Below are 26248 nucleotides of genomic sequence, written 5' to 3'. Positions count from 1 at the left end.
GCTCAGCAATCATCCCCTTTGACAATCGTGCTCCAGTGCTCCGTCTCAAAGTTCTGCCCAGAAACATACCAGTTCATGTAGCCGGTCCAAGGGCAAGTAAGGAGAATAAACTGGGCGCTATCGGCAATCTTATTGAAGCTATCGAGAGTGTATAAATTCTTGTTCTAGATTGGTAATCGGCGGGTCAGTAATGAATGTGTTCAACCCGACGCAGCCGGGCAGCGGCAGAACCGAGCCAGATATGATATGGTGAGTGAGGATCATGGACGAGACTTACGTCGTTGCACCACCAGATGGCGGATTTCCAAGAGCAGCTGACCCGGCCGCAGGCCGTGGGGCCCGGGCCCTCGACAGGTTTGCCGGGTACGCCGCGAAGATACTCGACGCCGTCGTGGATCTTGCTGGCCTCGGCCAGGGGGTAGGGGTAGTTACAATCCTCAACCTTGCTCCTCTGGTGAGCCAGTGCCCTCCTTGGCCTTGCCGGCGTCGAGGGCGTCTTTAGCTTGAAGTTGGGGTTGATCTGCAGCGCCTGGGCGTAGACCTCCTGGACCGTGCCGTTCAGGCGTGCAATCTGCCCGGGAGCAACCTCGATCTCCCACTGGATTGGCACGATGCGGTACCCGGGAATGGGAGACTCGGCGGCCCTCGCCTGGGACTCGCGTATGTCAGTATGTCAGCCATCCATCTCTGGACCTGGTGAACCGGCAGGGACTTACAGCGGTGGCTATGAGGCTGGCTAGGAGTGCGGCAAAGTAGGCACGCATGGTGGCTGTTCCAGCGAGAGGTAGGCAGGACAATAAGCTAAAAAGCGTCGTATTTAGAGCAAATGTAGAAGGATCGGGATACTAGCGAGGGTGATGGAGAGGGACTGGCAGCGTTATGGCGACTGCGCCTCTCTAAAGAGTTGAGCACTCTCAGCTGCCGACACCGCCGGTGAAAAGAGCAAGCTGCCAGAGCCGGCTACCTCATTGTTTGTGAGGCCTTTTCTAGGACGGTTCTTCGTGCGGTGGGGAAGGACTGTGACGCCAAAGTACGCAGCTGGTCAGCAGCACAGAGTAACGCCTGACTTATTCAAGACCGCGGCCGGAGCTTGCTTGTGCTCACTTCCTCGCGAGGGATTGGAAGCATCTCGGCTGTTCGCGACCAGCCTCTCAGCCGAGTCCAACGGCCTCCAAAGATCGCATATCGACACTTGTTGGGACTCCCTTCGCTGGACTCCACGAGGAGTTCAGATAATGAAAACTACCTGTTGATCTCAACCGAGCCCGTCTGCATCAATTGCATTACTGAGGTGCTTTGGCAGCATGTGAGACACCACGGAGACTCCTGAAGAGCCGTGGACGGCCTGATGGCTACGCGGGGCCCAACGGGTATAGCACCGTGGACGTTGGACAGATTACTCGCCACAACCGGGTGTTATTTCGCCCGAAGTTCATGTATAACCGGTTAGAATATGCACAAAGGGAAGAGTTCGTCGCTTTGCCGTAACGCCTGACACAACGTTACGATGGTACACATTCAAATGGGCAGTGACAGGCTGTGTCTCCTGTATACGGATTACGGCAACCTCCGAGCCAGTCACTGTCAGCGGCTGCTGGCGTACTCCATACTTGGCAGGGAGTACAAAAAGGAGCGGGCAGGATGCCAAGACTGGCGGAACAAAAGGTCCACGCCACCGCACTTTGCGGCGTGGACCGCTGCCGTCAAGCGAGAGAAACGTTCGGTCCCTTTAACCACTGATCTTCTATGGTGTATGTGTCTTCCCAGCCCATCTCCTCCTCAGTTCGTACTTTCCTCCCACAGAGCCAGAAAGCCACTCCTCGGTCATTCCATAATGAGAAGATTCCGCCAGGCCTCGCCTCGCCACGAAAGACAGCTCGCACCTGGCTGGAGAACCCCGATTTGCATGTGGCCAGAGAGAAGCTGTCTTGGGCCACCATAAAGCCGGTGGCAACCCGGAAGATAGAGCCAGAATCAGCGTTAGTGCCACCTCTGTTTCCCCGCGCAGCTACACCAAAGCGATCTGTGGAATGTTACCGCTGACGTCAACGTTCCGCAGTTGGACAGTTGTGGATGACAAGTAGCCGCTCTTCAGTCTTATGGCGCCCGAACTACCTGTGGATCAAGGGGACGCACTTCTGCATCGGCTAATGTCTAGTTTGCGTGTTCGAGAGTTGGAGGGGCTGCTGGGAGGTAAACTCGGGGACAGCCTGATCCTAGATGGCCCGTCTTCGGAAGGCAGGGCCCTCGATCCGCAGCACAACACAACTACCGGACGAACGCACACCTGCTGGTCAGACAGGACAAAGGGGGTTTATTGATGTCAATCTAGTGTAATAACTCAAAGCTTTCACAAACAGATTGGAAAGATCCCTCGGCAAGGGCAACTAGGTAGCTCATGGCCGAGATGCCGAGGCCCCGAACGGGCACAGCCCGTTACAAGAACTAGGTATCTACCTAGAAATCTTTGCCTACATGCTGTGCTACACCGCAAACGAAACCCGAATCCTCCCAAGGTTAAACAGAGCCCTCGACAATTGCCTGGGTAACCTTACAAAGAACAGGCCAGCCCACTGGGGCACAGCCTGGTACAGCCAACACCGAGGCTGCCAACACTGTAGCACGTGTCACCATTAAGTCTCGTGATGACACCTCCCGTACAGTGAACCCCGTCACTGGACCGGTAGGCAAACCAGGTGCCGCCGGTCGCGTCCACCCGGAGGGCCTGAGCCCCGCGCGGGACGGGAGCGTCCCCGGCGCTGAGGACCTTCCGGCCGATTACGTTGGAGCTGCATAAAGCCCAGCTGAGTTAGTGAGGTGTTTCCAGAGTCAGAGCTGAAGCAAGTGGGAATGTGTCCAGCGCTGGCTTCGAATGCACATATCGCGATGTATTGACCACATACCAACTCCTGTCACCATAGAAGGTAACGGAGGCGCCAAAGGCGGTGCCAGCGAGGCCGGCGACGAAGAGGATGGTAGCGGTAGCACGCATTCTGGAGGTTGGCGGATGAGTTGTTCACAAGTCAGTTGTTTGCGCTGTGGCTGGTTGTAGTCATACGAGACTGTATTTTCATTCCCGGCCAGCTCGATGGAAGGACTCAGGTTCTTTATACTACTCTCTGCACGACAGTCAATGGTCACCCGTTTGATACCTCGGACCTCTTCAGGATTATGCGAGGGTTGGTGGCACCACAAATATCCTCTGTCCAATCTTTTTCGGTCACAGAGGGCGTTGTAAGACTATCTGAAGCTGGTTTCCACCCGACCAAGCGCAAGCCCAAGGCGGCCAACCAACCTGGAAGTCTCCGATGATCCTGCGTAAGTACCAGTTGACTGGTGTCAAGTTGATGGAAACAACCAAATTCGCATTTTCGCATACAATGCTATACAATATCCCGTTAGTGATGCGACCTGGCGGCCTCGGACAGCTGATAGGAGTGTGTCGAAAGGCGGCCAAGACGATCGCCTAACTAGCGAGCCCTAGTCCGAGCAATAATGTTCAATTGGAACAAATCACTCTTCAGACAGGGAGAGTGCGGGAAAGTGATGATGACTGAGCGGTGGTTGCAACCAGAGTGGGTATCAGGCCCCGGCCTTGACGCAGTGAACCAGGCCGACCACCGTGGCGCTCAACGGCCCGGCCGCAGGTTTCGGCCTCACCATCACCTCCCCGGCGGCCTAGCAGGACGCCAGGGATGCCGCCCCCTTCGCGCGGTGCGGTGTCACGCTCGAGTCCATCGGCTCTTTCTTTCCTGCAGCGGCTGATCGGGCTGGCCAAGGCGACGCACCGACTCACCTCGCCCACCGCAGGTGCAGCCGGCTCTGCCTCGGACCCGCTCGGCGACCCGATGTTCTCGAAGGCTGCAGCCAACCCGCGCGAGACGGTGGTGTGGTACCTAGAGAGATCCTGACGATGTGATGGTGATGGCTGACAAGCTCGGTTCTTTTCATGAAAATGCGGGCTTTGCTCCGTGGCGTTGGTGATACCTTAACGGATGCGCGTGGCAAACTGCGAAGTTCGTATGATCAGGTAGCTGAATTACCTGAGGAAACTGGCTTGGACGGATAGGCAAAAACGTGGCGACTTGTGGGCCACTCCGGCTGTGCTTGGCAACCGACCGGGGCTGACCCAGCTCCGGGAATACCACTATACAACTTCCGTACTTGCGCAGTCCAAGATCAACGTCAGAGCTCACCCTGCCCTATATCCTCACCCAGTATCAACAACGTCCATCACCGTCACCATGGGCCGCTGGTCGCATCTTGACAGCGATGACGAGCGCCTGCCCGATGGTATGGTAAGGGTAGGCTACGACGCCGACACCCAAGTCTATACCTACCGCGACCGCGACGGCAGCTACTGGGAGGGCGCGCCGGGCTGCAAGTACGGCAGGCTGTATCGCGTGCAGCCGGCGCCCTTGCCGCGGCCACGCGCGCACAGCAGCAGCAGCGACTCCGAGTCCGACTCCGAAGACGACAGCGACAGCCCCAACAGCCCCAAGAACAACACCGAAAAGAACAAGATCACCACCGACGAGAAAACGCCCCACCGCACCCAACCCGACCCCGCCCCCGCACACCTCTCCCTCCCCCACAAAGCCCGACTCCACCACCACGCCACCAGCCCCGCCCCGCAAAACAAGCCGCTTCCCGACCTGCCCGACGCCGACGCCATCACACTGAGCGGCACCACCGTGCAGGACGACAGCGCGAGCGTAAGCGACGGCACCCCGCCGCAGGCACAGGCCCTCCAGCGAACCCGCAGCACGCTCTCCCGCCTCGCCCGCTTCCTCTCTTCCTCCTCCTCCTCCTTCTCCTCTCCGTCATCGCCCCGCTCGCTGTCGCGTCGCGCCACGGTCGGCGGCGGGCAGGCTGGTGCTGTGTCCGGTCGCGAGGGTCGGTTCTCGCGGGCGGTGGGCGCTGCGGGTGAGCGGAGGGCTGCTGGGAGTGCGCGGTGGTTTGGTCAGGACCGGGTCCAGGGCCAGGATCAGGGTCAGGGTCAAAGGCAGGGTGGTCAGGGGACGGAGGATGGTCCGGGCGTGTGGGCGCGGAAGAGGGCGACGACGTTTGATGAGATCTTGGACAGGTTAGGGAGGGAGTGACGTTGTCTGATGTTTCGCCGGCTATGTTATCCGGCGATGGTTGCTATGATATGATGACGGTTCTCATGGAATGGATGAAAAGACTGTCATGGTTGAAGCTGTGGGAGTTGTTCTTGGTTGCGTTTTAGGTTCTTCGGTTCTTGGTTGGTATGAGGAGGGCATTGCCGAACGGGCGAGACAGGCCGGTGGGAATGGTTGAGATGATAAGGATTGCATTGGATTCTCTACTTGGCGTCAGATCGGTGTTGCTCTCGGTTATCGGGTCTCTCAACCAGGGAGCTAGGATTGGGACAGGGACATGGAATGCGAGGCTTTGTCTAGGGCTTTGTGGTTGCGTCTTTGTTCTTCAGAAGATGCCAAGACCAAACAAGCGGGAATTGTGTTCTGAGTCGGCGCGATCTTTTTCTCTACGGTATGTAGGTAGTGAGTAACGTTTCTATCGTGCCAGAGGACCACCTCAGGGAGATTATGCATCCCTGTGGTCGAAGTTCGGCTGGATGCTTCGACTAAGCACGTTGCGATGTGCTATCTAGGACACGATTTGGGAGCAATCTCTCATCATTGGCTCAATGGTCTAGTGGTATGATTCGCGCTTCGGGTTCTACCCCTGACTTGAAATAAGTCATGTGCGAGGTCTCGGGTTCGATCCCCGATTGAGCCCCTTACTTTTGCACTTTTTGCATCCCTGATACTGTATATTTGCCGCCTATGGGCCATCCTGGAGTATTCTTTTGTGTGCTGGCTTACAGAACACCAGTGTGGGCCGCGCTCAACGTCTCATCAGCGCCGAGTGCGTCAGACAGCTCACACTTTCCTCCACATTTCATTACCGCCGAGGACGTGCCAGTGACTCTCAAGCCCAGACCCATCAACCGAGATGGTAGAGCGAGCACCGATCGAATGGTCCGGATGACATGGGGTCTCACAGTTCAGTGGAGCAAAGGATGTAGACTGACGACGCAACAGTCCATGCAGATGCATATGTATTCATGATTGGGAAAACTCAACTATATACAAGAATTGGGCCGCTCAGCCCGGTACTCCGGCCATGGCGGCATGGGGACATGGAGCTCCTTCACAGCAGCCCGCTGAGCAAGCGCTCCCGGCTTAGAGGCACTGCGAGTAGTACGGAGGCGAGACGGCGCTGCAGGTAGACCCGGACTACGACGCGAGTTAGCAAAACAGTCCAGACGGTGTTCCGCTGCATATCACGAGGGAACTTACAGCGCAGGTGGTGCACCCAGTGTAGCCGGTGCCGCCGCACTGCTGGTACTTGGCCGCCGTGCAGCCGGAGCCGCCGCCGCCAGGGGCGGAGGTCGCGGTCGCGGTGGAGGTGGGCTGCGTCAGTGTCGCGCTGGGGCCGGAACCAACCGTGCAGGTCGCCTCGCAGCCGGAGCAGGAGCTGCCAGCCGACTTGGTCGAGCCGCCCGCGTACACGGTCGGGCCCGGGACGACGTAGGTCGACATGGGCGCGTGGATGTTGATCAGGATGCCCGGGTCGCTGGCCGAGTAGGCGCCCGGGAAATTCACGGTCGAGGGGGTGGCGCTGCCGGAGCCCGTCACGGTCAGCTGGTAGCAGGACATGTAGAACTGCGCGCCGCCCGAGCTGGCGGCCACGTGCAGCGCGATAACCTCGGCGCGGAGCAGGTAGTCGCCCGGCTCGATGTCTTCGGGGATCTTGACGTTCATCTTGCCGCAGCACGAGTTGAGGTCCTTGGTGCCCCAGTAGTCGTCGTCGCCCGTCGAACCCGACGGGTTCTTGGCCCAGCTGTCCTGGAACACCTTGAACCAGCCCGATGAACCGTCGGCTGTCACCGCGTCATCGACCTTGGACATGTACACCATTACGGGGCCGTAGTGGTCGCCGCCGATAGCCTCGTTGGCGCAAGACCGGTCGCCAGGTTGCTGGAGGTCGTGTTAGTGCCATATAGTAGCTGGGGGGCCTACGCAGAGAGGCGTGCGAACCTGGTGCATCTCGATCGTGACCGTGGAGCCGGCCTTGACCGGGCACTTGACGGTGGGCCTCGAGGTGCCGACATTGCATCGGATATCGTCGGACGCAACATTGGTGACGGGGGAGTTGGACGCCGGGAGGCGGACACATTGCGAGCCGTAGTCGACTCCATCAATCCAGAGGTCCTGGAAGGTCGCGTGGGCGGCGGCCTCCTGGGCCCATAGGGCTGCCAAGGCGGCAATGGTGAACGACTTCATGGTGCCGAACGCTGGACTAGTGGGATACCAGGTTGCGAGGATGGAAAAGCGCAGAACACCCCAGCAGCGCCATCTGAGAGATCATCGATTTGAACTTTTATACAGCAGCTGACCCCAGTCCCATGGTTCGTCCCCATCAGGGAACGCTGCCCTCGGGCAAGGCGAGCCGAACTGTTCCCATCCTTGGTTAGTTGACAGCCGCCTGACTTGGTGGCCACTCCGCCACTCCCTCCTTCAATTTCGACCATGTTCGGTGGACGTCCCAGGGCTTGCAGGCTCTCGGCGATACTCGACGGTCCCAACGTCGGGCCCCGTGAGCAGGATGGGCAGGATTGGGCATGCTTCCCCACACGAATGCCACCCAAGAAGTGATCCGGGGTACGTGAGCCTTCCGAAACAGGGCCGTGCTGTATAGACGATTGGTGGGAGGGCAGTCGGTTAATATGCTGGATAATCTCATGCGGCAATGCGGAATGGGACTGCCGCGACAGCAACCCAGAAACCGGGACGGCGGTGGATGACGTCCCGTCCTAATTTTGGCTTCGTCTCAGGTTGAGTCCGCACCGGGTTGAACGGACGGCTCCGCAAAATCCATAATGCCAAGTCCGTGGGGGATCTTGGAATGCCACTAAATTGCTGCGTTAGAGAGGGAGATCACTAAAGAAATAATATCCAACTGGTCGCAAAACCGGGTTTCGAAGGTCCAGTCAAATCGAGCGCTGATATTAGGAGGCGCTTCTTCTGTGTTGGAGGTCCAGCTAAAGTTTTAGAGGAATAGTCGATCTGGCGGCCGATCTCCTGGGCGGCTAGCTCCCGGAACAGCGCATGGATCTTCCGTCGCTACGCTCTGAGGATTGGCGGGAAGCAGAACCTGCCCGGCGCCGAGCGTGATGCGACCACATGCGTGGGGAGTGCAACCTCAACCTTTGAAAGTTCTCAGCACACGTCATTGCCTCGCCAAGCAGCCAATAGTCCTGCAGTTGGTTGCTGGGGCAGGAGCCGAACACTCGGGCATTCCAACCCGCTGTTCGTCGGTGGCGGATTGCGGGTATGCAAGGCGATGATCTCGGCGCCGGTGCGGAATCTCGGGCCTGAACGTGGGGTACCGTCTCTTTTGTTCTTGACTCGTCTCTATACTGCGGTATGTCAAGAAGAAATGACGGAGGGTTCTGTCCTGTGGCAGCGAGTCCGTCTTCAGCTTGTCAGATTCGACTCGCGATAAGATGTTGACACAAAGTCGCCCTTGATTGCAACAGTTGACCGCCAGTTCGTATTTTCAGCTTGCCTTCACCTTGTCTTTCTTCGCTGATAGCTAGAGGTAAGGTAATGATTCAACAAGGACACTAAGAAATCTGTGACCAAGCAGAAACTCTTCTTACGTGCCAGACCCATGTCGAACAGAAGGATGGATGCGTGCAACGTCCCAACCAGATACGTTGGTTTCATTCAACGACCAGGTTTTAGCACAAGAAAACGGAAGAGAGCAGTAAGCTTCCACCGGCAGGAAAGATCCATGTAACCAAAAGGGTGACATGCAGAGAGAAAAAAAAAGCTCTTTAAGCGGGTTATCCGCCTTAGGTCTACTCGTCGCCGCTCTCCGAAGACTTTCTGCCTGGCTGATAGGGAAGCAATATAGAAGATTCCAAGTTCTCAGAAAGCAAGACTCAAAACTGTTTGAACTGTCGAGAACTGGCGCTGGCTTGTGTGACTGGGCATCGCTCCTCTATCAGATTCTCCTGTGCTACATCCAGTTTAGGTACCCTCGCCGTGCTGAGCCGTCTGTTCGCCTAAACAGCTGGAGCCGGCCACGGGTGAGGCTCAAAAGCCCCAATTAGTAGCCTTCAGGCAATACACGAGCAGCAGATCCGTTATTCGGCAAACCTCAGTTCTCCTGCAGTAACGCACTCCGCTCTCATTCTACGGTTTGGTATCTGAAACTCGACAAAGGTGCCCCTGAACAAGCCTCCTCTTGATGTTCCACGTCCCCAGACGCGTCCTGGCACTCGCAGCGATTTTGCTGCGGCCACAGTCGAAAAATACCTCCAGTCACAGCCCCATCTTGACAGCCGACCACTGTCGCAACAATTATACCGTAATCCCCTATCGCTTGCCCAATACTTGGCCAAACTGACTTCAAAAGCCATCAATTTGGAGCTCTTTGACCGAGCTTCAATACTTCAACAATTGACAGAGTTATTGTAGTTGGAAGAAGGAGAGTTGTATGGTTGTAGGCGGAGAGGCGTATGCACAAGGAGCAAGTGAGGTGCCAAAATCGGAGTGTGACTCTACCTTACTTTTTGACAGTGGCTGTCAGATGAATGACACAGGGGCTAATCAATGCTTGTTCTTGGCACACTGATATGAGAGGATTGTGCGCAAGGCAACATGGTCAACCGTTGAAGCAGTTGGGCGCAGCCAGAAAGCTGCATTCGAGACCTCGCTGCTTTGAGAAGGTCACCGGAACAGTACTGCGACCAATGGAGACTTGTGGACACAATACCAAGGGGTCTCCTGATAGCTATTCGCAGTTGACACTCAAGGGAGGTGGCGTGAAACAGATCGGGGTGATTCGGAGTATCTTAATAGTGTCTTCTGTTTTTTGATGCTGAGTAGGAATTCGGCTCCTTCAGGCTTACCGCCAACAAAAAGGTTGGAGGTGCACCGCAGTTGGGCAGCGGCGCAGATTGGTTCTGCCGTCCGGTCCATGGAGGAAATGCGGTATTGGCGGAGGGAGAAGTGCCGGTAGGATCAGGACCGGGAAATGGTAGCGAATCAAGTTTCTTCAAAGGAAGAATCATATGTTGCAGTACTCACATCGTGCAGAACCTCGCTCGGTTGGCCGAATAAGGCACGGTGCGGAGTACTTGGACAGCCATAAGAGGGCACCGGCCTGGCATTTATGTGCTGGCTCAGTTGCAAGACTGGTAGGCTTCTCCATGTGCAAATCATAGCCAGTTAGTTAGCGCAACAATGAGTGACTTCTATTCGCTGTTTTAAAAATTGAATTGTTAGTTATGAGTTAGCCTACTAGCTGACTCGATTAGCTAACATAGGGGGTGCATGGGCGGCTCAAGCCGGTCTCTCTGGGCAATTTGCTGTTTGATTCACCCGTGCATCTTCACCCCGGGATGGTGATTGCCTCCCACACCACATGATGCCGCATGATACGTTGCAACTGTGTATGCCGACTGTCAAAAGTCTCGATGGACTCAAACTTCCATAAAGGCAACGCCAAGGCCGGTAATATGCCTGTCTCTGCTCTTGCTGATATATTGGTTTCTATCCAGCTGCCAATTGGAGATATGATGAGAAATTATGTGCAGTCAGCATGGCAAGCTCAAGGGGTTGAAGTGCATAGGAGGCCACCTATAAAGTCTGGAAAAGACTCGTCCGAGTTCGACTCGTCTGCTTCAACGAAGGCTCCAACCTTGGACACACCGCCACCATGAAGCTGTACCTGGCGGCCTTTCTAGGCGCCGTCGCCACCCCGGGAGCGTTCGCTCATCGTAGGTTCCCCGTCTATCTCCCTAGGGGTAGCACCACGACTAATTTCTCGTCGTCCCCCTGTAGAAATCCACGGGATTCTACTTGTCAACGGCACCGAAACGCCGGAATGGAAATACGTCCGGTAATATCTACCTTGCTCTCCTTCTTCCACAACCAGCCTAACACATCATCAGTGACGTGGCCTGGGAGGGCGCCTACGAACCGGAAAAATACCCCAACACCGAGTTCTTTAAGACGCCCCCGCAGACGGACATCAACAACCCGAACATCACCTGCGGCAGGAACGCGTTCGACTCGGCCAGCAAGACTGAGACGGCCGACATACTGGCCGGCTCAGAGGTCGGCTTCCGCGTCTCGTGGGACGGCAACGGCAAGTACGGCGTGTTCTGGCATCCCGGGCCGGGGCAGATCTACCTCTCTCGTGCTCCGAACGACGACCTGGAGGACTACCGCGGCGACGGAGACTGGTTCAAGATCGCAACCGGCGCCGCCGTCTCCAATACCGAGTGGCTGCTGTGGAACAAGCATGACGTGAGCCCCAACATTCCTCGCCCAATCGATCCCCAACCTGGTCACCATGGCGGCGTCCGGGATGCAAAGAGACTAACTCCAGAGGAACCTACCTAGTTCAACTTCACCATCCCCAAGACGACGCCGCCGGGCAAGTACCTGATGCGCATCGAGCAGTTCATGCCCTCCACGGTCGAATACAGCCAGTGGTACGTCAACTGCGCCCACGTCAACATCATCGGCCCCGGCGGAGGCACGCCGACGGGCTTTGCCAGGTTTCCCGGCACCTACACTGTTGACGATCCCGGTAAGCCGGACCTACCGGACACAGAGGCCTCGGGATAGCTTGCTAACCTTGTTTGCTCTCTCTCTTTTTCTCTCCCGACTAGGCATCAAGGTGCCGTTGAACCAGATCGTCAACAGCGGAGAGTTGCCGCAGGACCAACTGAGGCTGCTCGAGTACAAGCCCCCGGGCCCAGCGCTGTGGACTGGTTGAAGCAGCGCCGCGCATTCGAGCCAGGTCTGTTGTTCTCGGTCTCAAGATGGGGGATTTGAGTTAAGGGGTCTAGGGAGGGCGGCTGAATGACAACCAACGTGTCGATAACCACCGTCCTTGAAGTGGAAAACAGCTCCTATACTTGTAGCCTATCAACAAAGGGAACTCCAGTAGGCTACAAGTCGACCAAAGTCATCAAATGCTCTGGGATTCACAATACCCGGGCCTTTGTGCTGGTATGGGGCGAAGTAGACGGATATAATGGGCTGCCTCTCAGTCTCAGGACAGATTCCATCTCCCAGGCGACTTGCCGATACTGCCCACGCTTCACACGACGCACAAGTGAGCGCAAAGGAACGGAAACATGAAGCAAGGCGATTGCAAAAATACCCAACAACCCCCAGATTGAAACTGATCTAGACCAAACAAAACCGTAGGCGCAGCTCGCTATGCATATCCCAGCCTTACCCAAATCACTCAGCACACCCAATCCCACTCTCCCACCATCTCGTATACTCCCCAGTTCATCAGTTCACCATCACCCACCAACATCCCGTTTAACCCAAAACCCCCCCACCCCCCGAATCCGATCCCTCTCCTCGGCTCCCGCCCTCCTCACCCCAAGCAAATGCACGGGCAGCTTGCCGTGCATCGTGCCCGCCTTGCGCTCCACCCAGCCGGTCACGTCGTCGACGCGCTCGCCGAAGCTCCGCTCGCGCCCGCGCAGGCGCAGCGCCTCCGCGGCGCGCTCGGGCCGCCAGTTCTCGCGCGCCAGGCTGGCGAGGGTGAGGCAGGCGTCGCGCGTGGCGGCGTCGAGGCGCGCTTGGAGCTGGGCGGTCGCGGTGGGTGGGGGGTGCTGGCGGAGGAGGCCGAGGATGAGGGCTTGTAGGGTGGCGCCCAGGAATGTGGGAGTTGTTGGGGTTGTTGGGGTTGGCGGGGAGGGTGATGAGGGTGAGGGGGAGGGGGAAGGAGTCGGCGGGGTGGTCAGGAGGTGGACGGCTACGAACGGGGTTGGCGCGGCGGAGGGGCGGGCGTAGGGCGAGGACGGGGCGATGGTGATGATTGCTTCGTGCCACTCGGAGGAGGGGTTTGATTCGGGGAATGAAGCGGTTTGTTGGGCGGAAGACACGGGCGTTGACTTGGACCTTGACTTTGGCAGCACGCGCGCCCAGCCAAAGTAGATGCCGTTGAGGCGGTAGCGGACCTCGTCGGCCACGCCGGAGAGGTTGGCCGTGGGGATGCCCAGCTCGGCTTGGCTGCGCCCGGTGCCCTTGACGACCTTGCCCTGGAACTTGATCGGGAAGGGCTCTTCGGGGCCCGAGTCTGGCCCAATGGGCTGGATCGCTTCGGGGTCGGCTGCGAGGGCGCGCTCGACGTGCGCCTGGTGAGCGGCGAAAAAGGCCTCGTCGCGTTCGGCGGACCGCTCGCTCAGCTCGTCGCTCACGAGGCCGCCCACGGTTTCGGCCACGAAGCCTGGGCGAACCGTGTCGATGGCGGCCTGCACCGGGTCGCGCACGGGCGCGATGTACGGGTCGACGGTGCTCGAGGCGACCATAGAAGCCGCGTAGACGCCCAATTCGAGGGGCAGGGTGCTGAGGGAGGCGCCGCGGAAGATGCTCGAGTCGGACGAGGTGCTGGCGATGCGGAAGATGGGGCTGGTGCACAGCGTCTTGCTCCTGGACGAGCTCTCCTCGGCCGCGTACGGAGGGTCCCTGCCGGTGCAGAGGATGAGGCGGAAGTAGCCGTCCTCGGAGGCTTCGGGGATCCGGACGACGTGCGTTTCCCTCGGGATGTGGGCCTTCTTCTGCCCCTTCTCCTTGAGCAGCTTCTTCGTAGCCTTGGCAATGTCCCGCTGCCAGGCGCGCTCCGTGACGGCGGGGACCTGATCTGCAGTTACCTGCGTTGACGGCGTCACATGCAACCAGTCATCGGTGAGGTTGAAGAAGGACTTGATCTTCATGCCGCTGTCGCCCGAGAAGCCGCGCTGCTGCAGCCACAGGGTGCGGTCGGCGGGCAGGGGCCGGTCGGGGGAGCTGAAGATGGTGATGGCGAGTGACGTGGCCGGTCCGCAATAGAAGATCAGCGCCGGAGAGTGGCGCAGGATGGTGTAGTGCTTGGTTGACTCAATCGGGTGCGGGATCAGGCCGCCGGCGAAGTAGCGCGCCTCGGAGAGGACAGTCTGCATGAAGTTCTTCCCGCCGTCGCTGGAACTGGCGCTGGGGCCGAAGGTTGCAGCGGCGGATGCTGGGACGGCATTGAACGGACTCTGGGGCGTTGAATCCGGTGCCGAGTGCGAGAGCTCCGGCAAGCTGGTGCGTGGCCGGAGGACGTGGTCCGGAACCGCCAGCAGGGGCGACGGCTCTGCGCCGCGAGATACTGGTCTGACGGCCGTTTGAATTTGGGGCTGGCGTGTTCCAATTTTCTCCCTGCCCGGCCGTTCCGGAAGCGGCGGCGGCTTCTCATCGCACTGCCGGCGGCCCGGCGTCGGATCGGGGCCGGGATTCGGGCCGGCGGCAGATGACGGCTTCTGCTGGGACTGAGACTGAGTGGCGATCGGCTTGCGCCGGATTTGCAAAGTCGGCACAGTCGTCGGGGACTCCATCACGGACCGTCATTGCGCACACCGCCGGGACAGCCCAGGGGCCCTCCCTCCGAAGAAGCCGTGATGCAAGGACGTGGGCAGGTGGGGCAACTCATGCATCTCGGAATGAGGTCGAGCCGGAAGGTTCGCGAATGGAATCTCGCATCCCTAACCCTGGGCTTGGTGAACAAGGAGAGTTGGAGCCAAACAGGAAGTGATATTCATTCATTGAGCTATCTCTCCTTTGGTCGAGTTCTTAGGAGGACAGCATCCGGCAGCCTAGCCCGAACAGCGAGCAGTCCAACTGTTGGCCATAACCTACCAGCTGTAACAGTTGAAGGAAGTCTCTCAAAGACAGCCGAGAAGAGAATCCCATGAATCCTACGGTTCTATGACACGCTTTGACTGGAGCTAAGTTGCGAACTCCGTTATAGTAACTCGCTGTGTTGAACAAGTGCTTGTGTCAAGCCCTTGTGAACTGCTTCATCGACACAACTCGATTGTCCGCAGCAGCTCGCAACATGTAACAGAAGTAAACAGGTGGTGGTGCCAACAGCTTGATTATTGATCGACTTAGCAGATATGCCAACTTATAACCAGCCGTCCACCTTCTCGGAGGACTACTCCCCAACTCAAACCATCGCATCATCATCACTCACCATCGCCCTCATCATCCACTCCCGAGCTCCCTCTCCCCGTCCAAACCAACAAGATGTGTCGCCAGCACACCAAAACATTCCTCTGCCTCTGCCCCCACCGCAACGACCCCTCGCGCTGCCCACACGCCGCCTACCTGCGGGTGCGCGCCGAGGCCGTCGTCGACGAGCCGCTCGCCGACGGCGGCTGGTACACGCGCAGCTCGCCGCAGGCCGGCCAGCGCCACACCGCCTGGGAAGGCTACGCCGTCGCCTGGGAGCACTGCACCGCCTACCGGGTGAAGCACTTTGACCGGAGAACCGGCCTGGTCGCGGAGGGGTTTGAGGCCGAGTGCAAAGAGACTGCTCGCGGTGCTGGTGCTGCCGGCAGCACTGCTGGCGCGGGGGACCAGAAGAAGGAAGTGATGAAGACGGTGTACGTGTTTGGCCTCTGCCAGGGCTGCATGGGCGGCCATCAAGAAGTGCCGGTTGGTAGTGAAGGCGAGAAGAAGAAGGAGGCGGTCGGGAAGTAGGGCGAGGTGAGTTATTAGTCGAGGCGTTGCCTGGGGCCCTACAGGTAAGATGCATCCAAGGTAGGGCACTGTGATACATTTACTGTACTCCCACTTCCATGCAGACTGCGATAGTTGTTAGGTCTGCACCCGGTAAGATTGAATGAGATACCGGATCCACCTGGATAAATCAGCCATGAAACACTCGTAGTTCGTCGAACCACTACCGCAGGAATGTGACACTGAACGAGTCGGAAGGAAATTCATGTCCGTAGTGTGTCTGAATCTCGCAAATGCATGATCTCGATGTTGCAGCTCCTCTGAGACAACTTCGCGGCATCTCAGATGCCCTCCTGAAGATTGACGGGGGCTGGGATATTCAAAAGGTTCCAAGTGAACGTTGCTTTTCTGGAGACTCCGACCGCCTCTTCTCCGGCGGCGCGATGCTGAGGCACCAATTGTGTAGGTAACCACGGACAGGCGTAAGCGAACAACATTTGAGTCTTTGCACTGATTATTCAACTGTACTTCGCACAAGGTTCACTCTGGGCAACGGTACTTCGTAATTAGAATCCAATTTACTACTCCGTACTGGGCACGGCTGGCTCGCACTGCTCGCTCGCGAACACTGGGTAGGTACCTGGTAGCTTTCACTCCATAGCACGTAGGTAGGTAGGTAGTTACCTGGTACCTACAGTTAGTTGACGGGCAAGGAGACGTTCTGGATGGCTTGACCGCTTCTTGGCCGCAGAGAAACGCCCGGAAAGCCAGCCGCCCCAAAGGTCGCAGAAATCGAAGGTTCGGGTCAGTTTACTGAGATTAGAAGCTCACAGCTGCTTCACCGTGAGGCTGCCAAGAGAGGGCCACCAATCAAGATTGCACCACCCATGAGAACCCCACCTCGGTTGATTGGCCGACGCCCAATTTTCGTTTTGGTATGGAAGATCATCAACTGGCAGCGACTGCAATGCCAGGGGGCTCCACTTTCACCAATCTCAGTTGTCCCCTCTCCTGCAGCGAAAGAAAGTTCTCCCATATCGCACTTCATCGCTGCCTGCTCCCCTTCCAAACGCCGCCCTCCACAGGCCGCACGCCTTCACTCGTTCCCCGTCTCTCGTGGCGAAAGCGTCCCTCGCATCCGTTTCGGTAAACCACACAGCCGTCCATCGAGACCTCCAGCAGTCAAGATGGGAGAGTCTCGGTGCGTTTCTACCCGATCTCCGCGCGACGGCGCCACGGTCGCTATCGGTGCTTTCCAGGGCGCAGACTGATCGAAACGCTCCCCGCAGGCAAGAACTCGTGCAATGGCTCAACAGCCTGCTGCAGCTCAACATCACCAAGGTCGAGCAGTGCGGAACTGGGTACGTCGCGAGCCCCGCCCCCGCAGTCGAAGCTGCGCCCAAGCTGACGGTCCATCTCACCACCACCACCACAGCGCCGCCTTTTGCCAGGTGTACGATAGCATCTTCCTCGACGTGCCCATGTCCCGAGTCAAGTTCAACGTCAACACCGAATATGCCTACATCCAGAACTTCAAGATCCTGCAGAGTATGCTTGCCCAGACCCGGCCCTTGCCACGTGTGGACCTGAAGTGCGGATTGCTCACCACACGCCTGCCGCGCAGACACCTTCACGAAGCATCAGATCGACCGGTCCATCCCCGTCGAAGCGCTCGTGAAGTGCAAGATGCAGGACAACCTGGAGTTCCTGCAGTGGACGAAGCGGTTCTGGGACCAGCACTACCCGGGCGGCGAGTACGACGCGGTCGGCAGGCGGAAAGGCAGCGCGCTGCCCCCCAGCCGGCCAACCCCCCGGGCGCCCAGCGGCGCCGCCAGACGTCCCGGCGGCACGACTCCGACCATGGGTGTTTCCCGAGCCCCCGTCAAGCCCGCGGGCGGCGCGGCGACCGCGGCTCTGCAGCAGGAGAACAACACGCTCAAGGAGATGGTCGTCGGCCTCGAGCGGGAGCGCGACTTCTACTTCGGCAAGCTGCGCGACATCGAGCTCCTGATCCAGCAGCTGATCGAGGAGGATCCCGAGCTCGAGAAGCAGGAGGACGGGCTCGTCGTGCAGATCCAGAACATCCTCTCCGCGACCGAGGAGGGATTTGAGATCCCGGAGCCGGAACAATACGACGACCAAGAGACTTTCTAAGGGTGGACAACGACCGTTCTTCGGGGGAATGGACGGGATGGAAAAGGAGTTTTGCGGAGGTAATATCGGCTACGGGGCTCGTCCCTAGGCACATGATGCATACGACTTCGGAGCGCGGTTGGTAAAGGCGGGAAGGGCGTATCTGGTATGGAGTTGCCCTCTATACCCTTGCACTGCTTTGGTGCTGCTCCATGACGCTCTTGGCTGTTTTAGCATAGCCCTGCGCAGTTACACTGTCTGTGAGAACTGTAGAGAATGAGAGTGAGAGTTGACCCAGCGGTTCGGGTCCATTTGCTGTAGCGGTGTGGGGTGATGCCTTGGCGAGTTCGAGATAAGGTATTCAGTCCAAACGGCTGCAAACAAACGACATACCTGAGAGAGCAACAAAGCAGCCGCTCGTTGCTCAAACCGAGCCGGAAGGTGGCAGGGTTAGTGAAGGATGTGGCATTGGGTGTTCACCCACTAACTATCATTAATATCTGGGTTTATACTACAGCAAGAGTTTGAAAACATCACGGAAGAGGCATCAGTGCGAAGAACGCCCTACTCTCCCCTGAAAACGGTGGGTAGGATGTGGGTTGTTTTTCCTAAGGTGTGGTGGCTAAGCCGGGCGTAGCTAAATACCTGGTGCCCCACCAATATGCTCCTTCCTTCCAGTGGTCCATCCTTCCTTCTACAGAGTCCCCCCATCCGTCATGATGGCGATGTCCCCATCGCCATGCTCAAAACCCATAAACGTGCCTAATAATGCATAGGGGCATGTCCATATCCTCCACTGTTTCGTCTATATCCTCCGTCTGCGTGTCCATATCCTCCGTCTATATGTCCATATCTTCCGCCTTCAAGTCCCTTGCCTTCAATGAACCTGCTATACCAATCGTCCCATTGCCAGGGGCATGTCCATATGCTCCATTGTCTTGTCCACATCCTCCGCCTTCATGTCCATCCGCCAAGCTCGTGAGGGTTTCTTCCTATGCTTCTGATGATTTCGCCAGTCGTCCTTCCCGTAGGGGCAAGTCCACATACCTAGCCGGGGCTGTGGTCGAGAAGGAGAAAAAGTCGCCTTGGAATCGCTTGACAACGCGAAAAAGCTGGTAGGCCAGTGCCGGTAGACGCCTAAAACGTAAGGAAAAGTCGCAATCCGGTGGGCTAGTGCCGGTTGAAGCCCAAAAAACGTAAACAACGCCATCGAAGTCGACAAATCGAAGTCGAAAAGGTCGAAAACACATACCGGGAGGCCAATGCCGGGATAAGGCCTAAAAAGCTGGGGCAATGCCACTAGAAAACATACAAATGCTAGGGCAAAGCCACCAAAGCCGGGGCCTAGACTAGGCTAGAGGTTATAGAGGTCCCGCCAAGACTAATTTTGGCCAATTGTTAGCAATGTTTTTACAGCGTCAGTACCCCGCCAAGACCGCCAAGGGGTTTGCACTATTGCCATAGGTTAGCTATAGGTTAGTTCACTAGGGGTATGGGGGGCGGCTATTATACGCCAATAGTGCTCGGTGACCATCTAGCGGTAAACGTATAAGGGTGAGAAAGATCAATGCCTCTTAGCCTCGTCAGCTGATAAGGCGACACTCCTAAACACTAGTATATGTTATAAAAGTATATTAATATAGTCTATCTTCCTACAAAGGGGTTCTAAGTAAGGTTCCCCTTTTTAAGGGAACGCTCGTTACCCCTAACTACGGTATAGTTATAGGTGCCCTTACCACAGTTATATATAACAAGTGCCTAGGGACAAGAAGAAAAAGATAGCGTCCTCGCCATTATTATAGAATTTAATATAGGACGAAGGAGCGTATAGAAAGGGAAGAAAACTAATCTATATTATACCTTATATAGGTTTTATATCCGTTATCTCGTCCTATAGCGAAGTCCTCTATTACGATATATCCGTTTATTTGTTCTATTTATCGAGATCGACTATACTATCACTAGTATAAGGGTCGTCTCTTCCAACCTTAGAGGCCTTTGTTGCCGCCTTACGTTTAGCGGAAGTAGGCGTCTTTTTAAGCTTCTTAGGAAGATATATTGGCGTCTTCTATACCTTGTTGTCAATAGTTACTTTACGTTAGCGCTTAGTGGCGGTGACTTCGACCATTTTAGCTCCTAACGTTGAATGGATACTCTTATTACATTAGCTTTATAGCGTCTTAGCTAGTATCGTCGATACAATTAGCGACGTAGCTTTGGCGATAGGTACCTTGATAGGCGTTCTCTAGGCGGGCGGCTATATAGTCTTAGTAGAGTGTATAGCCATTACGGTTATAGCTTAGCTAACCTTAGGTACCGGTTCTTAGTGTTTATTAGGCTAGATAGTTGTAATAGTCTATCTTATAATTTTCGTCTTACTAGGAATTATACCTAGTATAATTATATAGGCCTCGAGGATTGTTGTATAGTGCTTAAGGTCTTATATATACTTCGATAAACTTATATAGATAATGTCTTATATATCGAAGGTTATATATATAACTATATCGACGTCTTTATAGAGCGTATTGTCTATATAATAGAGTTCTATTATAGTCTTGTCGTAGGCTTGCTATATATCGCTAATCTTCTTAATCCAATGATAATGCATTTCATCTAGGTCGGCCTAGAAGATAAAGGTATCTAGCTCTATATATCTAGCGTTCCTATTTATATCTATAGCGCCGATATATCTTATAGATTCTACAACGACGTTCTCGACTTCTTTAACGTATACTTGGTACTTCTATACAAAATGCAATAGGTCTTTAGTAAATGCCTATATAGTCTTTATATTGGCCTAGAGGGATTTGATAGTAGCATCGTTCATAGTAACTATATAACTAGTACCGCTTACTATATCTATAGCTTTAACATTATTGTAGTATACTAGGCTAAGCTCTACTAATATCGTGTTAATAGACGGGTTGCCCTCCCCTTTAGGCGATATATACTATAAAGCGAGGATTTCGATAGCGGTCGATATATAGTTTATAGTTACTATTCTAGTCTCCTAGAACTCCTTAAAGGCCTTTTTGACTATACCTTTAATCCTATAGACGTATAAGTTATAAGCGAAGCTAGCTAGTTTATTACTAGGATCTTTTTTCGAGACTATGTAATAGAATCTAGTAAACTACGTTGCAAGCTTAGCTATATATTCTTCGTTATAGCCAAAGTCTACGTATATATAGGCGAGTACCTCGTTTATAGTAGCGATATACTTGTTCGTAGCTTTTATAGGGCGATAGGAATAACTATAGAATATATAGGTCTCTTATAGCTCTGGAATACAATATAGCTCTATAGCTATATCCTCTTTGTCGTTTATATAATTGGCCTTATCGTCGTCTAAGGTATCCTAGTCGTTATCGCTTACGACTATTTCGTTATCGAATATAATGTATATAGCTTGCTAAAGCTCTTTATACTATATATAGACGATTACAACGTTATCGATAATAGGGTACTAGATCCTAGATGTACGTTGGAGGGGTTGTTCTCCCTTTATATACTTATAAGTAAGAAGAGCGTTGAGGTGCTCTTATACTACGTCGCTATCTAGCACTTCCTCATAGTCCTCAGTGACTTTAGGCTCGTCGTCTAGAATAACAATAGGGCCTAAGATAGTAGCTTGCTCCTATTCCTTATATATAGTTTCCAAACTGTTCTAGATTGCTCTAGCTATATCGGCTTTCTTAATGGCTATCATTTCATCGTTATAGGCAGCTCTAGTAGCAACGTCCTTAGTTATAGCCTAGTAGGATATATATACTTCTATAGCGTATAAGGGGGTATCAACTATATTAGTAACTTTCTTTATAGTACCTCCCATTTACTTTATAGCGAGGTAAGCGCTCTCTCTTTTTTAGGTACCAGTAGTATAGGTTTTAGTAGGAGTCTTTTATATATAGGGAGGCATTCTATATACAACGAAGGCTAATTAGATGTCTCCCTTAGTAATATCGATATAATTGTATTTAAACGCTTCACTACTCAATGACGTTAGCGAGCTAAAAGAATCGACTATATAGTCGCCTCTATTATTAACGTAGATATCGCGAGAATATATAGCGGATTATTTCAAGTCGCGAATATAGCGTAAACGTATACTGACTAATAGTAGCTCGTATAAATATATATAGCTCAGTAATAAAAAGGTTTGACGATCGATCGTATAGCGAATACGAATGACTATAATAAGGAATTGTTAAGGAAGATAGATACGTTGAGGTTAATATATAAAAAGAAAGGAAATTATAGTAGTCTACGTTAGGCCGTTCTAGAAGTAAATAAAAACAATGGCATAGTGCCTATAGCCGATAAACAGTGTTGCCATCTAACAATAGCCAAAGAATAGAACATTGTACCCTCGAGGCTCGAAGCTCTATACTTTTATAGTAATAGGATAGCTTTCCCTAACTATTTATAGGTCAAGGTCAGTAGCAAATCTAGATATAGGAAAACTAGAATAAGCAAAGTGCTTAACGAACTGAATAACTATAATTTTATAACTAAAAGCGTTGATAATATCTAAATAAAGGGTAAAGAGAAGAAAAACTAGGAGATCTATAAAATAGAGGATAGCGCTTATACGTCTAATAGCGATATAATAGTAATAGATATACTAAAGTAAATATATTCTAACAAAGAAAGTATAAGCGAACGAAAGGAAGAGAGAGAAATAGGAAAGAAGGAAAGAGAAAGAGAAAGTCAATAATAGTATAGCTATTAGTAGTCGCTACCCTTCCTCTACAATAGCTCAACGACAACTTAGTTCTAAGACTAAGGAATCTCTTTCACTTCCTCCTATTCTTTAATAGCGATACCTTTGTTATAGTATTCCTTCTCCTAGTCGATAGGGTACGCCTTTTCGTACTCTTCGACAAATTCCCTAGTACCGTCAACAAGCTAAATATATAGAATCTACTAGTCGTCCTTAGCGGTAAATCCTTTCTATTATACTAGATACTCGACTTTGGGTCTCTAGTTCCTCTAAGTGATACGCTATTATACAATTCTCTCGACTTCCTAGTGCTCGTCTCCGTCAACGATTATAGGGCTAGGGGGTTCTATATTATAGCTAAAGGGGTCTTTCCCCTAATCCAGCTTCTATAACTAGGAAACTGAAACCACTAAATAGACTTTCCAACTAGCTAGGAAGTTAAGCTTATAGGCGTTCCTATCGATTTTATAGACAATCTTAAATAGTCTTACCTACTATAGTAACTACTTTTATTTAGGCTTTCCTAGAAGATAGTATCCGTTGTATAGTCGTAGGTAAATGGTATCTCCTACTTTGAACTCGGTAGATATATATTTATCGTTATAATATATCTTCGTAATAGCGTCTATATAATCGATCTATTTCGTTACTTCCTCTTAATACTATTGTCTAAAGACACTAATAGCTTTAGCGAAGGCAACGATACCCTTTTTATAGTAAAGTATATCTAGGATAGAGTATAGTTTAAAGCTATATACCAACTCGTTCAACGATCTTCCAATAGTGACTACAAATATATTGTTAAGATTATACTACAACGTAGGGAGAAATAGAGGCTATAGCGTTCCTAGTTTTTCTATAGCTTCTATATAGATAGCGATTTCTACTATCTAGTTCGTCCTTTCTAACTAACTGTCCATCTAAGGATAATAGGCTATTGAGAAAAGGAGGCTAACGCCTAGGATATAAAAGATTTCTTTCTATAGGTTAGAGGTGAACTTAGTGTCTTAGTCGCTAATGATTTACGTTGAAAGTCCCCAATCTATATACGTTAGCGCTCTAAGGATTATAACTACCTATTCCTCTACTAATATTTTGTCGTTTCTAGCTATAAGAAGCTTCTTTTTACTAAACTTATAGATAATAGTATATATAGCGTTAAGGATTAGGTACTTTTTCATTGACTATAGTGTCCCTTTAGAGGATATAGTAGATAGACCAACGATAAAATCTATAATAATAGTATAGAAAGGCTATAGCGATATCCGAATTAGCTAAAGGTCTCTAGGCTTCAGTTCTCTCAAGGTCTAGTTCTCTCTATATATAGGGCAGTGCTAAATATACTTATATACTATCTAACGCTTTCAGTTAAATGCGAATACCAAGAGGTTCACTATTATATTATCTATACCGAAGTAGTAAGTATTATTATATATAATAGTAAGAATGTCTTTGATATAGCTACTAGGGATACAAAGCTTCCTTGCTCCTTCGTAGTCAACGTAGTAGAGGAGACCGTCCTTCAGTTTATAGGGTCTAAGCTATAGCTTTCGATACTACTTTCTTTATAGCTCTCCTTCTTACTCTTTATATTCTCTCTATTTAGCGATCTTCTTAGCTTGTTCTTCTATATTATAGAGACTCCTAATGATCTTATTGTACTAACAGTCGTTAGGGTAAGCTATAGTCAGCTTAGCTTTAAACTCGTCACTAATAATTAGCTCGAAGGTACTAGTATCTATAACGTAGTATTCCTCAATGTCGATCTAGGTAGTAGACCAAATGTCCTCTAGTTCGTTAGTAGCGTCTTAGGTTTTGTTAAGGGCGTCCTCCTCGAAGGTTGATAAACGTAACAAGGCGTCTAGTACAACGTTGAGCTTTCTTAATATATAGAAAATGTTAAGGTCGAACTAGGATAGCTAGTTTATAGCGTTAACAAGCTTTAGGTTAGCCTTTATAAGGTCTATAGTAGTAAAAGATATATACTTTATAATGCCTCTAGTTGCTATATAGTCTATCAAGATGTTTATAGGGTATTAGTTTGACTATATTATTTTTCAAAGCTTCCTAACTACCTATACAATAGTAGCAACTTCTATTTCTATACTCTTGTACTTCCTTTCTACGTTAGAAGTTAGGTAGGACAAGAATATAATAGGCTAGATCTCGCTATTTAGAATGTCTTAGCCGAGGATACTAGTACCGTCCTATTTGCTATAGAGTTGAAAGACGATTGCTCTATATCCTTTGCCATTTATATTGAGCTTAATAAATAGCAGCTTATTAAGATAGTAATAATATAGGAAGTATTGCTTATATAAGTATTTCTATAGTAACCTAAAGGACTCTAGTTCCATTAGTATAGGCTCGAATTTAACGTTCGAAGTAAATACCTTCCTAATGTTCTTCGACTTAACAATAAGAAGGTCTCCGCTTACTCTCCCTTAGGCAAGGAGTTTAGTTTTATAGTCCTATAGAGGCTATACTTTCGCTATATACTATAGGATACCCTTATATAGCTATCTAGCTATACCAAGGTACTGCTCTAAGGTCTCGAAGGTGTTAGGGAACTTAAGTTTCTTAAATATAGCGATTATATCGTCTATCTTAGCTACTCCTTTGCTATTGACTATATAGCTAAGTAGTCTCACTGACGGGTAAGCTACAAAGGATTTTTCTATCGAAATATAAATATATACTTTGTCGAGGATGTCGAGAACCGTCTCAACGTACTTAAGGTACTCCTCTATATTCTTGCTAACGATAATAATGTCGTCGATATAGACGTATATAAAGTGCTTATACTTATAGAATAAACGGTCTATAAAGCGCTATATAAAAGCTAGTGAGTTTTTAAATCCTATTAGTACAATGTTTAAGTGTTTTAAACCTCTAGGACTAATGACTACTATATAGTTATAATGTTCTTCTACAACTAGAAGCTAAAAGAAGAATCTAGAGGCGTCGAATACTATAAAGATTATATTACTTGTTATTATATTTATAATATCGTCTTAGTTAGGCAATAGGTATATATCCGGTACCACCAATATATTTAGGGGCTAGAGGTCTACTACAGCTCTGCCTTTCGTTTTTCTAGCAACTATATAGTAGACTACGAAGACTAGGTAAGCGATAGAGGTTAGCTAGTCTATAAAGTCTATCTTTCTTTATATATATAGTTTGTTGTATTTTTCGTCGACGATCGCTTAGTCTTTAGCGCTTAATGGGTAAACCTAAATAGGCTTAAGCTAATTCTACTATTCGTCGATAAACGGAATTCTCATCTTCTAATCCTTTAATATAGGGACAATACTATAGTTATAGAAGACGTTATACTTGTTTAGCAGTACCTTTATCTCTTCTATATACCGTTTGTCCCTACTATAGACGTTTACCCCTACTACTAACTTGATATATAGAATATCGTCTAGTCTCTCAATACTATAGGATAGTATATAGAACTCCTACTTAGTAGGTGGCTTATACTTATCCTCTATTAGTATCTTTATTATCGGTTCTTTACCGCTAGGCTCTAGTTATATAGTTGTTGTCATCTATATATATTTATCGTCTACAACGTTATCCTAGGTCTACTATATAAGGTTCTATACCATTGCTTAGATATCCTCCTCTAGGCTATACTAAAGAAGGTGTCTAATATGCTATCCTTCGACAATAGTAATTGGGTAAGCAGTATTGTTCCTTACAATAGCTTAGTATACGCTCTTCGCGTCTACAATAGCGTCCAGTATACCCTCGACGTATAAAGCAAAGTAGAGCTTATATTTCTAACTACCTAAATTATCGTTATCAGTATCTATAGGCTCGAACG

The 26248-nt window shown here is 51.6% G+C and overlaps 9 protein-coding genes and 1 non-coding gene across 10 annotated transcripts; 5 read left to right on the top strand and 5 right to left on the bottom strand.

Moving 5' to 3' along the window:
- Positions 1-2: 2 nt before the first annotated feature.
- Positions 3-764, bottom strand: THITE_2146087 (uncharacterized protein; the record flags this gene model as incomplete). Its single annotated transcript, XM_003655335.1, has 3 exons — positions 3-164; positions 278-649; positions 717-764. 3 exons carry the CDS (start codon positions 762-764, stop codon positions 3-5), a joined length of 582 nt encoding a protein of 193 aa, XP_003655383.1.
- A 1787-nt stretch (positions 765-2551) lies between these two features.
- Positions 2552-2992, bottom strand: THITE_2052779 (uncharacterized protein; the record flags this gene model as incomplete). Its single annotated transcript, XM_003655334.1, has 2 exons — positions 2552-2789; positions 2904-2992. 2 exons carry the CDS (start codon positions 2990-2992, stop codon positions 2552-2554), a joined length of 327 nt encoding a protein of 108 aa, XP_003655382.1.
- Positions 2993-4108: 1116 nt separating this feature from the next.
- On the top strand, positions 4109-5242 carry THITE_2119042 (uncharacterized protein). Its single transcript, XM_003655333.1, has one exon. The coding sequence runs from the start codon at positions 4245-4247 to the stop codon at positions 5100-5102; it is 858 nt and encodes a 285-aa protein (XP_003655381.1). The 5' UTR covers positions 4109-4244; the 3' UTR covers positions 5103-5242.
- Positions 5243-5665: 423 nt separating this feature from the next.
- On the top strand, positions 5666-5763 carry THITE_t120. The gene has a single exon. It is a non-coding gene; the product is annotated as a tRNA-Pro (tRNA).
- Positions 5764-6152: 389 nt separating this feature from the next.
- Positions 6153-7406, bottom strand: THITE_2119040 (glycoside hydrolase family 61 protein). The gene is made up of 3 exons (XM_003655332.1): positions 7068-7406; positions 6327-7007; positions 6153-6263 (listed from the first exon to the last, which is right to left on the bottom strand). Exons 1-3 carry the CDS (start codon positions 7311-7313, stop codon positions 6210-6212), a joined length of 981 nt encoding a protein of 326 aa, XP_003655380.1. The 5' UTR covers positions 7314-7406; the 3' UTR covers positions 6153-6209.
- Positions 7407-10758: 3352 nt separating this feature from the next.
- THITE_43665 (glycoside hydrolase family 61 protein) lies at positions 10759-11826 on the top strand (the record flags this gene model as incomplete). Its single annotated transcript, XM_003655331.1, has 5 exons — positions 10759-10819; positions 10884-10941; positions 10994-11351; positions 11448-11637; positions 11720-11826. 5 exons carry the CDS (start codon positions 10759-10761, stop codon positions 11824-11826), a joined length of 774 nt encoding a protein of 257 aa, XP_003655379.1.
- A 479-nt stretch (positions 11827-12305) lies between these two features.
- THITE_2119039 (uncharacterized protein) lies at positions 12306-14540 on the bottom strand. The gene has a single exon (XM_003655330.1). The coding sequence runs from the start codon at positions 14426-14428 to the stop codon at positions 12365-12367; it is 2064 nt and encodes a 687-aa protein (XP_003655378.1). The 5' UTR covers positions 14429-14540; the 3' UTR covers positions 12306-12364.
- A 579-nt stretch (positions 14541-15119) lies between these two features.
- THITE_2130724 (uncharacterized protein) lies at positions 15120-15575 on the top strand (the record flags this gene model as incomplete). The annotated part of the gene is made up of 1 exon (XM_003655329.1): positions 15120-15575. The coding sequence occupies one exon, from the start codon at positions 15120-15122 to the stop codon at positions 15573-15575; it is 456 nt and encodes a 151-aa protein (XP_003655377.1).
- A 984-nt stretch (positions 15576-16559) lies between these two features.
- THITE_71399 (uncharacterized protein) lies at positions 16560-17985 on the top strand. The gene is made up of 4 exons (XM_003655328.1): positions 16560-16755; positions 16844-16915; positions 16990-17102; positions 17179-17985. Exons 1-4 carry the CDS (start codon positions 16742-16744, stop codon positions 17706-17708), a joined length of 729 nt encoding a protein of 242 aa, XP_003655376.1. The 5' UTR covers positions 16560-16741; the 3' UTR covers positions 17709-17985.
- Positions 17986-24932: 6947 nt separating this feature from the next.
- Positions 24933-25160, bottom strand: THITE_2054272 (uncharacterized protein; the record flags this gene model as incomplete). The annotated part of the gene is made up of 1 exon (XM_003655327.1): positions 24933-25160. A coding segment is annotated over one exon (228 nt), but the record flags the coding sequence as incomplete, so codon positions are not given.
- Positions 25161-26248: the final 1088 nt, after the last annotated feature.

The sequence above is a fragment of the Thermothielavioides terrestris genome, chromosome 4 (genome assembly GCF_000226115.1).
Source record: "Thermothielavioides terrestris NRRL 8126 chromosome 4, complete sequence".
Taxonomy (NCBI): domain Eukaryota; kingdom Fungi; phylum Ascomycota; class Sordariomycetes; order Sordariales; family Chaetomiaceae; genus Thermothielavioides; species Thermothielavioides terrestris.
This window is presented reverse-complemented; position numbering and strand designations above follow the sequence as displayed.

What these genes read in the sequence shown, in the direction of transcription:
- THITE_2119039 (XM_003655330.1), bottom strand. Translation starts at nt 14,428, where the DNA reads ATGGAGTCCCCGACGACTGTGCCGACTTTGCAAATCCGGCGCAAGCCG.
- THITE_71399 (XM_003655328.1), top strand. An exon ending in GTCGAGCAGTGCGGAACTGG is followed by an intron (nt 16,916 to 16,989) that starts GTACGTCGCGAG and finishes CCACCACCACAG; the next exon opens with CGCCGCCTTTTGCCAGGTGT. An exon ending in GAACTTCAAGATCCTGCAGA is followed by an intron (nt 17,103 to 17,178) that starts GTATGCTTGCCC and finishes CCTGCCGCGCAG; the next exon opens with ACACCTTCACGAAGCATCAG.
- THITE_2119042 (XM_003655333.1), top strand. Translation starts at nt 4,245, where the DNA reads ATGGGCCGCTGGTCGCATCTTGACAGCGATGACGAGCGCCTGCCCGAT.
- THITE_2119040 (XM_003655332.1), bottom strand. Translation starts at nt 7,313, where the DNA reads ATGAAGTCGTTCACCATTGCCGCCTTGGCAGCCCTATGGGCCCAGGAG. An exon ending in TCACGATCGAGATGCACCAG is followed by an intron (nt 7,008 to 7,067) that starts GTTCGCACGCCT and finishes CACGACCTCCAG; the next exon opens with CAACCTGGCGACCGGTCTTG. An exon ending in CTGGGTGCACCACCTGCGCT is followed by an intron (nt 6,264 to 6,326) that starts GTAAGTTCCCTC and finishes CTCGCGTCGTAG; the next exon opens with TCCGGGTCTACCTGCAGCGC.